Source organism: Vigna angularis, chromosome 9 (assembly GCF_016808095.1).
Source record: "Vigna angularis cultivar LongXiaoDou No.4 chromosome 9, ASM1680809v1, whole genome shotgun sequence".
Taxonomy (NCBI): domain Eukaryota; kingdom Viridiplantae; phylum Streptophyta; class Magnoliopsida; order Fabales; family Fabaceae; genus Vigna; species Vigna angularis.
Genome location: NC_068978.1, coordinates 29618084 through 29632189, shown reverse-complemented (window position 1 = coordinate 29632189; position 14106 = coordinate 29618084). Strand labels below are relative to the sequence as shown.

General features: G+C 38.9%; 1 protein-coding gene across 6 annotated transcripts in view; it reads right to left on the bottom strand.

Annotated features, from left to right (window-relative positions):
* LOC108347374 (uncharacterized) overlaps positions 1-14106 on the bottom strand; it is a 47266-nt gene that overhangs the window by 21953 nt on the left and 11207 nt on the right. For all 6 annotated transcript variants that reach the window (XR_008245181.1, XM_052868194.1, XM_017586571.2 and 3 more), the window contains 3 exons: positions 12589-12663; positions 11779-11826; positions 11501-11596 (listed from right to left, as the gene is read on the bottom strand). Coding sequence is in view for 5 of the 6 variants with exons in the window: in XM_052868194.1 (XP_052724154.1) it covers positions 11501-11596; positions 11779-11826; positions 12589-12663 (219 nt within the window). In the remaining variant the exon portion in view is untranslated. The remainder of the gene's footprint in view (positions 1-11500; positions 11597-11778; positions 11827-12588; positions 12664-14106) is intronic.

The window sequence follows — 14106 nt, the reverse complement described above, 5'->3', positions numbered from 1 at the left end:
TATGTCTGCCAACTGGTTGCTTGAGTTAACAAACTCAGTCTTGATGTCTCCGGATATGATCTTTTCTCGAATAAAGTGACAATCAACTTCAATGTGCTTGGTTCTCTCATGAAAGACAGGGTTAGAGCTGATATGGAGAGCAGCTTGATTATCACATATAAGTGTCATTTGAGTGACATCTCCAAATTTCAATTCACTGAGTAATTGTTTAAGCCACACAAGCTCGCAAGTAGCTGATGCCATAACTCTATATTCTGCTTCTGCGCTGGACCTTGCCACAACACTTTGCTTCTTACTTTTCCATGATATTAGGTTGCCACCAACAGAGACACAATATCCAGAAGTAGATCTCCTATCAGACGGGGAACCAGCCCAGTCAGCATCTGAATAACAAACGATTTTTGTATCGTTGTTAGGACCATATAGCAAACCTTTTCCAGGTGATCCTTTAATATACTTCAGTATGCGAACAACCGCATCCCAATGGTCTTCACATGGGGAGTTTAGGAATTGACTCACAACGCTAACTGCGAAGGAAATGTCAGGACGTGTAACAGTAAGATAGTTTAATTTGCCAACTAGTCTTCTGTACCGTTCAGGATCTGAGAAAGGCTCCCCCTGATTTGGTAGGAGTTTGATGTTAGGATCCATAGGTGTCTCAACAGATTTAGAGTTCATTAACCCTGTTTCCTCCAAGATGTCTAACGCATACTTCCTCTGAGATATGACAATACCGGTGTTGGATTGTGCTACTTCAATACCCAAAAAATACCGGAGTTTGCCAAGATCTTTGGTTTGAAAATGATGGCAAAGGTGTTGTTTCATCTTAGAGATGCCAAGATAGTCACTTCCTGTGAGAACAATATCATCGACATACACTATTAAGTAGATACATCCAGCATTTGAGTGGCGATAGAACACTGAATGATCCGCTTCACTGCGAGACATACCAAATTGTTGAACAACACAGCTAAATTTACCAAACCAGGCCCGAGGAGATTGTTTTAGTCCATATAAGGATTTGCGAAGACGACATACCAATCCAGATGACTCCCCCTGAGCAACAAAGCCAGGCGGTTGCTCCATATAAATTTCTTCATGCAAATCACCATTAAGGAAAGCATTTTTGACATCAAGTTGGTGAAGAGGCCATTGGCGAAGAGCGGCCATGGCAATGAATAGGCGAACAGAGGTCATTTTTGCCACTGGAGAAAAGGTATCACCATAATCCAAACCAAAAATCTGTGTGTAGCCTTTGGCAACCAATCGAGCTTTGAGACGATCAATAGTGCCATCAGGACCAACCTTGATAGCATACACCCACCTGCAACCAACAACAGACTTTCCAGATGGTAATTGGACAAGCTCCCAAGTTCCACTTTTCTGTAAATCACTTAATTCATCCAGCATAGCTTGACGCCAGCCAGGATGAGTTAAGGCGTCACCCACAGAGTGGGGAATGGACACAGAAGAAATGGATGAGAGACATGTATAAAAAGATGGTGACAATCTGTGGTAACTAAGAACAGTATAATGGGGAGAAGTGTTACGGGTAGAGCGTATACCTTTACGAAGGGCAATGGGCAGGTCAGACTCATTTGCTGGAGCCGGAGGAGACACAGGAACCGGCACTGGAAGTGAGTCATGAGGGAGACGATTGCGACGACTATACACCTGAAGGGGTGGTGGTGAAGGACGATCCTGTGGTGAATGAGAGTCCAAAGAAGGAGGAGACAAAATGGGTGGAGCATCACTAGGAGAATCACAGAAAATAGGAATATCAACAGTAACAGGTGGAGGTTCAAAACTCGAAGATAGATGTGAAAAGTAGAAAGAAGATTCATCAAAAGTAACATCAGCAGAGATAAAATGACGATTGAGGGAAGGGGAAAAACACTTATAGCCCTTTTGTGACCGTGGAAATCCTAAGAAGACACATTTGTGAGACCTAGGAGATAACTTATCAAGACCAGGACTAAAATCATGAACAAAACAAGTAGACCCAAAAACTCTAAGAGGTAAAGGATGTAGAGGATCTTGAGGAAACAAGATAGAATGAGGGATTTTGTTATCTAAGACGGAAGATGGCATGCGGTTTATAAGATAACATGCCGTGAGAACGGCGTCACCCCAAAAACGTGAGGGTACTTGACCATGAATTAGAAGAGTACGAGTTGTCTCAATAAGGTGTCTATTCTTGCGCTCAGCCACCCCATTTTGTTGAGGGGTATAAGCACATGAGGTTTGGTGAAGAATACCATGAGAAGCCATAAAATGTGTAAACGATTGAGAAAGGTATTCACGACCATTATCACTACGTAGAGTTCGAATAGAAACCCCAAACTGTGTTTTTATTTCATTGAAAAATAATTGGAAAATAGGAAACAACTCAGAACGATTCTTCATTAAAAACAACCAAGTACATCTTGAGTAGTCATCAATAAAAGTAACAAAATACTGAAAACCTAAATTGGACTTAACACGACTAGGTCCCCAAATGTCAGAATGAACCAATGAAAAAGGGGACGATGCCCGTTGTGAGACACTACGAGGAAAGGAACTACGAGTATGCTTTCCTAACTGACAAGACTCGCACGACAAACTTGATAATTGTGACAATCTCGGGACAAGTTGTTGTAGTTTGGCAAGACTAGGATGACCTAACTGAGCATGAAGAAGGGATGGTGACTCCATGATTACGCCAACATGTGGAGAAGGGCGGAGATGGTATAGGCCATGAGACTCACATCCTGTGCCAATCATGTGTTTCGAACTCCGGTCCTGCAACCAAACAGAATCTTTAGTAAATGAGATAACACAATTAAGGGTACGAGTTAGACGACTTATGGACAATAAGTTGAAAGGAGACCCGGGAACATAAAGTACATGATCAATGGATATGGACGGAAAAATATCAACAGTACCAACACCATGAGATGAGACTCTAGACCCATCAGCCATTGTTACCGAGGGTAAGTTATCCGGACATGACAAAGAAGAAAATAAGGACTTGTTACCAGTGATATGATCGGTGGCGCCTGAGTCAAGGACCCAAGATCCGAGGGAGTGAAAGTGAGTCAGACCAACAAAAGGTGTACCTGTACGTGCAACAGATGCAGATGTAGTGGAACTAGAGTGCTGACGATCCTCATACCATCTGAGAAATTCGTTAAAGATTGCAGGTTTTTCTACGGTATTAGATGAAGTAGGAGGGTCTCCAGATGGTTCAGAATTGGCCATTGCTACAGGTCGAGGAGGTCGTCCATGAAGTGCATAACATTGATCAATTTTGTGGCCTAACTTGCCACAGTGGTCACATTTTGTAACACGTCCTTTATTTTGCCTGCGAGGCCGACTTCGATCATTACGTTGGATAGCCATAACTGAGGAGTCATCAATATGAGGAGATGTCTCAGTGACTGGTTTGCTCGGTATACGCAGAAGAGCTGAACAAGTAGAAGTAAAGTTGGGTATGACAGGAGAACCCAAAATCTGATCACGGACATGAGAGATATCATCAGAGAGTCCGTATAAAGCCAACAACATGAAGAACTTTGATCGTTGTTCCAGTTCTTCAGCAGGAGTGGGAGCAGGAGGTAATATATCATTAAAATCATGAAGAAGGGCATGAATTTTACCCAAATATTCGGCCATGGAACCATGATTGCGTGGACCAATAACAGTTAATAGGTCCTGACAAACACCATACAGGCGTTGAGTGTCATTTGTGTACAACAACTTCGCCTGTGCCCAAACTTCTGAACATGTTTCATATGATCGAAACATTTGTTTCAACGAGGAGTGAATGGTGGATTTTATGACAATGCATAGCTGAGCATCAATTTTCATCCAGCGGGAAGTGTCATCCGTTGTAGCAGTAGTCACATCTTGAGTAAGGTGATCTAAGTACCCTTGACTCTTCAACCAAAGTTTGATGTCAGACGCCCATGTTGCATGATTTGTGCCATCTAACTTGTCAATAGACAAGTGTACATTCACATAATTGGTGTATATTGAAGGATCAGAAGAAGAGCCACCAACATAAGTGTTCGTAGAAGAGGAAGATGCCATGGAGAAGGAGAAACCCTAAAAATCCAAAGTACTCCGATTGACGCAACGATCACAGATCCAGAAAGAGGACGAGGAGGCGATCACGGCGGTCCAGATCGGCGACGGAACTCTCCGGCGACGCGCCGTCACGCGCGGTGGGAAGCGGCGGCTCCGGCGATTCTGGCGGCGGCGCGTGGAGGCGCGTGACTGGTCCGTTGGCTGCGATATTTGTACCACGGTGGTCGCCCGGGCGAGACGATGCCGATGATGTGGTCGTCGGTCAATTCTGGAACTCCGGCGGCGGCGGCGGCGGCGGCGGAGGCGGCGGCGGCGACAGCGGCGGCCACAGTGGCGGCGGCGGCGGCGATGAGTTTTGCCGGAAACTAGAGTTGGCTGGACCTAATCCTATGCTCTAGATACCATGTGAGAAATGGAGAGGATTAGGAGAAAATATCCCCTTGTGTATTGAATACACTAAGGGTAGTTTTATTTATAGTGAAACATAAGGGCCAATGCCCTTAATACAGAATGGGCTAAGCCCAACTAACAGAAAATAAATCCTTAACATCTAACAGTTATCATAGATTATCTTCGGCTTTTTACACTTGTCTTTCTTTTATTTCTTTTGTGAACATTTCAAAATTTTTCGATGATGCCTTAGCCCATCCTAGTTGGCGTCAACCTTGCAAGATGAACTAAGTGCTCTTCAGAATAGTGAAACTTAGGAGCTTGTCACATTACCGTCTGGGAAGTCTATTGTTGGTTGCAGGTGGGTTTTTGCTATCAAAGTTTGTCTTGACGATACTACTAACCGCCTCAAAGCTCGTCTTGTGGCTAAAGGTTAAATTTTTGGGTTGAATTATGGTAATACTTTTTCTCCAATGGCAAGATGACTTTTGTTCATTTCTTTATAGTTGTTAGGATATTTATCCTATTTTATCATCATTATAGTGTGTCAAGGGTTACCCTATTTATCATGATTATATTATGTCTAGGATTACCCTATTTATCATGATTATATTGTGTCTAGGGTTACCCTATTTATCATGTATTTGTGTATCAATTTATTCTTATAAATAGAAGATTGTGAGAGGGATCAATTAAGCCCTCTAGAATTATTTTACAGTTTCAATCTTAAGTTGGTATCAGAGCGGGTAGATCCCGCTCTGGTTTCTGTCTCGTAATATATATTTGTTCGGCGCCACAGTTCTTTGTCGCCCGCCGCTGCCCGCCGCTGCCCGCCGCCGGCCACCGTCAACCTTCGGCCACCGTCGGCCGTCGCCGGCCACCGTCCGGCCACCGTCTCCGGCCACCGTCTCCGGCCACCGTCCGGCCACCGTCACCGTCGGCCACCGCCCGCCATTGCCGGCCACCGTCGTCCATCACTGTCAAAGTTTCCTTCGTTTAAACCCTTAGGGTTTTCTTGTTCTTCGTTAGTACTATTCGTCTTCTTCAGAAATGGCGTCTGGCAGTACTCTTTCCTTCTCTGGAAGTCCATCAATTACCTCCGAGAAGCTAAATGGAAAAAATTATCTATCATGGTCTGCTGCCGTTGAAATGTGGTTCCTTGGCCAAGGGCATTATGACCACCTTGAGCGAGATGGAAGCCATGTGCCTACTGAAAAAGCTGATCAGTGGAAACAAGCAGATTTCCAGTTGTGTGCCCTGTTATGGCAATCAGTGGAACCCAAACTTTTTGTATCTTTGAGGGCTTTCAAAACTTGTCACTCCTTTTGGAAGAAAGCCCAAAGCATTTATGCCAACGATATTCAACGTCTCTATGACACTACGAATAAACTTGCATCTCTTAAAATGGCAGACCATGATATGGTGTCCTTCATGACTGAAGCCCAATCTGCTGTCGAAGAACTTAGGATGTTTTTGGAAGTAGATCCATTAGAGGATATAAAAAAGAAACTAGACAAATTCTACATGGTGTTGATCCTTCGTGCCCTACATCCCGATTTTGATCATCTCAGAGATCAACTTCTAACTAGTCATGAGGTCCCCTCTATGGAAACATTGACCACTCGCCTTCTGTGTGTCCCGGTATCTCAAACTCAAGAAGCGCATGAACTAGTGGAACCATCTGTCATGGTTGCCACACGAGGAAGAGGAGGACGTGGCACTAGAGGAGGAGGACGAGGAGGTCGGGGACGTACTCAATGCACATATTGTAAAAGGATGGGTCATACTCAAGAGAATTGCTACTCCTTACATGGTTTCCCTTCCAAAACCGCCAATATTTCGAAGACTGAAACTTCCACTTTGAAAACTGAAACCTCTACTTCTATGTTTTCTGAGGATGAATATCAAGAGTATTTAAGGTTAAAGTCTAACAGCTTGGCACAACCATCTCAATCTCCCAATACATCAACAGCCTGCGTTTCTCAATCTATGGAATGTCAAAATTCATGGGTAATTGACTCAGGTGCTTCTGATCACATTTCTGGTAATACCTCTTTGTTCTCATCTATTTCCTTTCGAGAAAAACCTCATTTCATAACCCTTGCAAATGGATCTAAAACTTCTTCCAAAGGAGTCGGTCATGTTTCTTTGTCTCCCTCCCTCAATCTCAACTCAGTCCTTTTTGTCCCTAATTGTCCTTTTAATTTAATTTCCTTAAGCCAGTTGACTAAAATGTTAAATTGTTCAATAACCTTTGATCATAAATCTTTTGTTATACAGGAGCGTGGTTCGGGGAGACAGATTGGAGAAGGATATGAAGCTGGCGGATTATACCATTTTGGATCTCGTCCAAGGGTGTCTTGTGTTGCTGCTCTTAATCCTAAAGTGCTACATGATCGACTTGGCCATCCTCATTTGTCCAAATTAAAAAAGATGTGTCCTGAACTTAGTGGTCTCCAAACCTTAGAATGTGAGTCATGTCAATTAGGAAAACATGTTAGATCTTCCTTTCCTAAAAGGTCTCAATCAATATGTAATTCTAGTTTTTCCATCATCCATTCTGATATATGGGGACCTAGTCGTATCTCCTCCTTTGGTTATAGATATTTTGTTACCTTTATTGATGAATATTCAAGATGTACTTGGGTTTATCTTATGAAAAATCGTTCTGAATTGTTAGCTATCTTTACATCCTTTTTGAATGAAATCAAGAATCAATTTGGTCAAGTAATCAAAATATTAAGAAGTGATAATGCCAAAGAGTATTTTTCATCCTCCTTTTCTGCCATCTTGAGTTCCCATGGTATCTTACATCAGTCTACTTGTCCTCATACACCACAGCAAAATGGTATAGCAGAACGAAAAAATAGACACTTGGTTGAAACTGCTCGTACCCTTTTGCTTGGTGCCCATATTCTTGTCCATCACTGGGGGGATGCCATCTTAACTGCATGTTATCTTATTAATAGGATGCCCTCCTCCTCTCTTGATAATAAAGTCCCTTTCTCCATTTTGTTTCCTAATGATCCTCTCTTTCATACATCTCCCCGAGTGTTTGGCTGTGTATGTTTTGTTCATGACATGTCTCCAGGTCTAGACAAACTCTCCGCTCGCGCTCTCAAATGTGTCTTCTTAGGCTATTCTCGACTTCAAAAAGGATATCGGTGTTACTCTCCTGAAACTAAGAAGTATTACATGTCTGCCAATGTCACATTCTTTGAACAGACTCCTTACTTCTCTCCATCTGTTCAGGATGTTTCTATCCTCCAGCAGGTCCTTCCTATTCCAATGGTTGAGTCAAATAGCTCCACTGTCTCTGTCATTCCCAGTCATGATCACAATCCTTCTACACCTGTTTCTCCACATACTGAGATCATCCCACACAGGGCCCCAATGGATAGTCCACCTCCCCAAGACAATGGTGAATCTCCTACTTCAGATTCTTCTCCCTCGTCACCTCCTCCCACGCCTCCTGGTGCAAATGATTCAGCATGGCCTATTGCCCTCAGAAAAGGTACTCGTTCCACTCGGAACCCTCATCCCATTTATAATTTTCTAAGCTATCATCGATTGTCGCCCTCCTATTTTTCTCTTTTATCCTCAGTGTCCTCTGTTGTTATACCCAAGAATGTGAAAGAAGCACTTGATCATCCTGGATGGCGACAAGCTATGATTGCAGAAATGCAGGCTCTTGACCACAGTAATACTTGGGAGCTGGTGCCCCTTCCCCCAGGAAAAAAGGCGGTTGGTTGTCGATGGGTGTATGCAGTTAAAGTTGGCCCTGATGGTGAAATTGATCGGCTCAAAGCTCGGCTTGTTGCAAAAGGTTACACTCAGGTTTATGGTCTTGATTATTGTGACACTTTCTCTCCTGTAGCCAAGATGACTACTATTCGTCTCTTCTTTGCCATGGCAGCCATTCGTCACTGGCCACTTCATCAATTGGATATCAAGAATGCCTTCCTACATGGTGATCTTGAGGAAGAAGTTTATATGGAGCAACCTCCAGGGTTTGTTGCTCAGGGGGAGTCTGGTATGGTATGCAAATTGCATCGATCTCTATATGGCCTCAAGCAATCCCCACGTGCTTGGTTTGGAAAGTTTAGCTCCATTGTTCAAAAATTTGGGCTAAAACGCAGTGAAGCAGACCATTCAGTTTTTTATTGTCATTCTTCTCTCGGGAAATGTGTTTACTTAATAGTATATGTTGATGATATTGTCATTACAGGAAATGATGCTGTTGGAATATCTCAACTAAAAGAGTACTTGTGTAGACATTTTCAAACCAAGGATCTTGGAAGTCTCAAATATTTCTTAGGCATTGAAGTAGCGCAATCAAAAGATGGAGTTGTAATCTCCCAAAGGAAGTATGCTCTTGATATATTACAAGAAACAGGCATGATTGATTGTAGACCGGTAGACAGTCCCATGGACCCAAACCAGAAATTAAGGACAGAAGAAGGTGAATTATTCTCCGATCCAGAGAGGTATAGGAGGCTGGTTGGCAAACTGATTTATCTCACTATTACAAGGCCAGATCTATCCTTTGCAGTTGGAGTGGTTAGTCAGTTCATGCAGGCTCCATGTATTGACCATTGGAATGCTCTCATTCGCATTCTAAGGTATGTAAAGAAGGCTCCCGGGCAAGGATTGTTATATGAAGATAAAGGAAGCATTCATGTCTCTGGGTATTGTGATGCAGATTGGGCAGGTTCACCTATTGATAGACGGTCTACAACAGGATATTGTGTTTTTCTGGGAGGAAACATTATTTCATGGAAAAGTAAGAAACAGAATGTAGTAGCTCGATCAACCGCGGAAGCCGAGTATAGGGCAATGGCATCACTAACATGTGAACTTATATGGGTGAAACAATTCCTTCAAGAGGTTAAATTTTGTGACATCCATACTATGAAGATGTATTGCGACAATCAAGCTGCTCTCCACATTGCATCAAATCCAGTGTTTCACGAGAGGACTAAACATATAGAAATTGATTGTCATTTTGTTCGTGAAAAGTTGTTGACCAAAGAAATATGTACTGAGTTTATTGGGTCAAACGATCAACTCGCAGATGTATTGACCAAGTCATTAAGGGGTCCTCGGATTGAGTTTATTTGTTCCAAGCTTGGTACATACAATTTGTATGCTCCAGCTTGAGGGGGAGTGTTAGGATATTTATCCTATTTTATCATCATTATAGTGTGTCAAGGGTTACCCTATTTATCATGATTATATTATGTCTAGGATTACCCTATTTATCATGATTATATTGTGTCTAGGGTTACCCTATTTATCATGTATTTGTGTATCAATTTATTCTTATAAATAGAAGATTGTGAGAGGGATCAATTAAGCCCTCTAGAATTATTTTACAGTTTCAATCTTAAGTATAGTCATGGTTGTTCTTCAACTATGGCATCCATGGCATCTCCTAGATGAAACAACATCTTTGCAACCATTTTCAAACCAAAGATCTCGACAAACTCAGATATTTCTTAGGTACACAATCCAATGATGGTATTGTTATATCTCAAAAAATATGCATTGGATATTTTGGAGGAAATTAGATTGATGAATTCAAAATCTATTAACATACCCATGGATCCTAATGCTAAACTTTTACCAAATCAGGGAGAGCTTATGTTCAATCCTAACCAATATAGAAAACTAGTTGAAAAATTGAATTATCTTACAGTTATTTGTCTTGACATTTCCTTTGCAATTAGTATGATAAGCCAATTTCCTAATTCCCCATGTGAAAATCAATGGAATGCAGTCATCCATGTATTAAAGTACATTAAAAGGTCTCCTTGAAAGGGGTTGTTATATTGCTCGAATAACCATACAATTTGTTATTCAGATGTTGATTAGGCAGAATCTCCTTTTGATAGAAGATCTACATTTAGATATTGTGTCTTCATTGGTGGTAACTTAATCTCTTGGGAAAGCAAGGAACAATGTTGTGGTCTAGTGTGAAAGTAGAATATCAAGTTATGGCATCAGCCACTTGTGAGCTTGTTTGGCTTAAGCAATTGATTAGAGAGTTACAATTTGGAGATGTCAATCAAATGACATAGACAATCAAGCTGCGATTTAGATTAGTACTAATCTTGTTTTCATAAAAGGACCAAACACATTGTGATTAATTGTCATTTCATTCGAAAGAAAATTGTATATGGAGACATCATGTCTAAGTTCATTAACTGAAGTGACCAATTAGTAAATATTTTCACTAAGTGTTTACTGAAACTGAGAATTGATTATAGTTGTAGCAAGTTTGGTACATACGATTTGTATGCATCAGTTTGAGGGAAAGTGTTAAATATATTAGATTATTAAATATCTTAGATATTTTATCTTTATCTTTTACCTTCAGTTACTTTGTTATTAACTTTTATTTGTATTTTGCACTTAGTCCATATTTTCTTTATTATAAATACATTACCTTATGTGTACTTTCTACACAAGGGATATTATTCCCATCTAGGTTTTTCACTATATTCAATAGCTTGGTTAAGACAACACAACCATTTTTCCTTATGTACACTATTATATGAAGAGGATATACCTTTATGTAACTACTTTTTGTGTTATCTTTTAATTAGACAAATTTATCCTTTAACAAATCTATAGCATCATCATAATATAAAGGGGATACACCCTTTTGTAACCATGCTTAGTGTCATGTTTTAATTGGACAATTTTATCCTTTAACAAATAACCTATACCATTATATAACAGGGATTCACCTTTTGCAGCTATTTTTTGTGCTATTTTTAATTAGACAATTTTATCTTTCATATATAGATTGTGCCTCTTCATATATATATATATATATATATATATATATATATATATATATATATATATATATATATATATATATATATATATATATATATATATATATATATATATATATATATATATAGCACATTAGTTGGGCATTGAAACTACCGATCTATTAGCTAAAGCACAATATCAATAAGATGATAAGGAGGGGAAAAGATAATAATTCTTATTCTCATCCAGCAAGTACCTTATATTTTCCTAGTATGTCATCCATGTGCCCCGACAAAGCTAGCACTATATATTTCAAGGCAGCACGAGCACGAACAAGTGAATTGTGAGCATCCTGACAGACATGACAATTTCTTAATTTGGAACCATAACAAAAAGCCAGAGAATGATGGAGTATTGAACACACTTTCTAGCATCGCAACCTAAAATCATTTAACACAGTTGAAAAGGTCGTGTGCATGGAGACAGAGTTTAGTGCTGTGAAATACGTTAAGAAAGCAAGAACTACAGTCATACCTGGATTATACCCAAAAGATCCTCCAAAAGCTCCAATGCGAGATCAACCTGTGCAAAAAGATGTCCATAGACAGTGAACATAAAACATAGCTATAAAAGAATTAACATTATAACTTCTTGCAGCACTATTTAAGCTGGTCAGAAAAAATTAGCTCAATAATCAATAACACTCACATTAACCAAAATGGCCTAACAATGTATTTCATAAAGAAAAATTAGCAATTAATGTAAGAACAGACATGCTGATTGTGAGCAAGAACCAGGACCTGAAGTTTAAAAATGACAAGGACAGACCAAACTTAAACACCAGTTTTTTGTATTATAATAGTGGTAATACTTGAACTACGTGAAAAAAATAAAGAATTACTTTTATCGATAACAATCACACAAATTAAATTCTCATCATCTCTATTTGTAATAATAAAAAAACCTTTAAAATAAGGAAATAAAAATATGTTGAAATGAATGCGAAGATTATGAAGATATTTTTCCAATTACTATAGAGATTTGAGAATATTTTACTTGAAGAACTTGAACGAAGTAAAACATATTACACTGTTACAATTTTACTACTATACTTACAGAGTACAAAGAAGCAGAATACAAAAAGTCAAGGCACTTTCTTAAACCCTAACCTAATAGTTGGGTTCTCAGACATAATAATAATAAACATTACATTTCAACAATTTTTATCATAATAATATGCTATTTACAACAGTAAAGATGAAGATAAAATTGGATCCAAAAAAAGGACTGACAAAAATATAGCTGAAAATACCACAGGAATCAAATTAGAAGGTTCAATTGTACCTTTGCAATCACCTGAGTCATCCATGGCGCTAGCACACCAGAACACAGATCAATCAGTACACAAGCAGCCCTGGCCTTCATGAAAGAAAAGATCCAATCAGTGGATGGCCCAGAACAGAAAATTATTTCAATAGAACCTTCTGAGACGTTGGTTTATCTACATTATAAACTTGTTGATATCACCATGGATGTGCAAGAACTTTCATCCATTTGATAATTTATACTAGCAAAAATTTATACAAAACAGAGTTGCAACAGCACAAATTTTCTAATCTTAAATTTCAAGTCAACTATTCAATAACTTGTCCTTTTTAATTAATCTGGTCCTTTTTCTTCATATCCAGTGGGCATTCTTCAAGTTTGCCAAACTCGTGCTTTGTAGTTTCTCTTTGCCATGGGTGTGACCTTCCAATCATCTATCTATCATGGCTGTTGAAGATTTCATATCGACTAGAGTTATGATTAAGTTATAGTACATACAAGGGTGTAGACCTCATCTTAAAAATCAGTTTTGTGAAACTAATTTAGGCCTAAAATTCACACCTTTTAAGATGGTGATCGTCAAAATGGGGTGTGTTAGAGATATTATATCAACTAAAGATATCACCAAATTACTATACATAAGTGAATGTAAAATTCATCTGGTTCGTTAGCTTCTGTTTGTTTCAACAGATTTACAGTTGATGAGCAAGTGAGAGTGGGTGATCCTTCCGTTTTGTTTCAGCAGATTTACAAGAAAATGAATGTGTCGAGGGAGAGTGCTGGATTTCCATCTTTAAAAAATGAGAAGATTTGTGCAGATAAATACAGGAATTACCATATTTTTTCAACTCTTTTGCATTTTGCATTTTACAGCTGTGTACAAGAGCTGCGGGAGATTCATTTGTTGCAAAGAATTGATTCTCAAATTAAAGAATCGATTCCCAAATTGAAGAATTGATTCAAACAATAAATAAGAATAATAATATTTTTGTATGGCGGGTAGATATGCTTGCTTTTTGTGTTGCTGGAGAAGAACCATTACAAGGAAGATGAAGAAGCAGGTTGGTGGTCAATAATAATAATAATAATAAATAATAATAATAAATAACAATAAAATAATAATAAAAATAACAAGAATAATAATATTTATATTTAAATTTATATCATATTTATTTTCAGAACTAAAATGGTAATCATCTAATTTTATCTATTAAAATATTTTTTTAATCTGTTATACTCATCATATCATACACAAACTTCCACAAACTTTCATCTCAAATCCACTTAAATCATACCATCTTTCTCTTAATCCAAACAACAACACAATCCGCTTTTCATTCATTCAAAATCATTCACTAGGTCTCCTTAAATCCTCTTCCTAATCCAAACACATCTTTAAAGATCACACAACGACTAAAGATAAGACCATTGTAGTATATAGGTACAAATCTTATCTTATAAACCTGTTTTGTGAATTTGAGCTAGACTTAAAGTTTATTTCCTAAGATTATTTGGTATGTTTATTTTTCATACCAT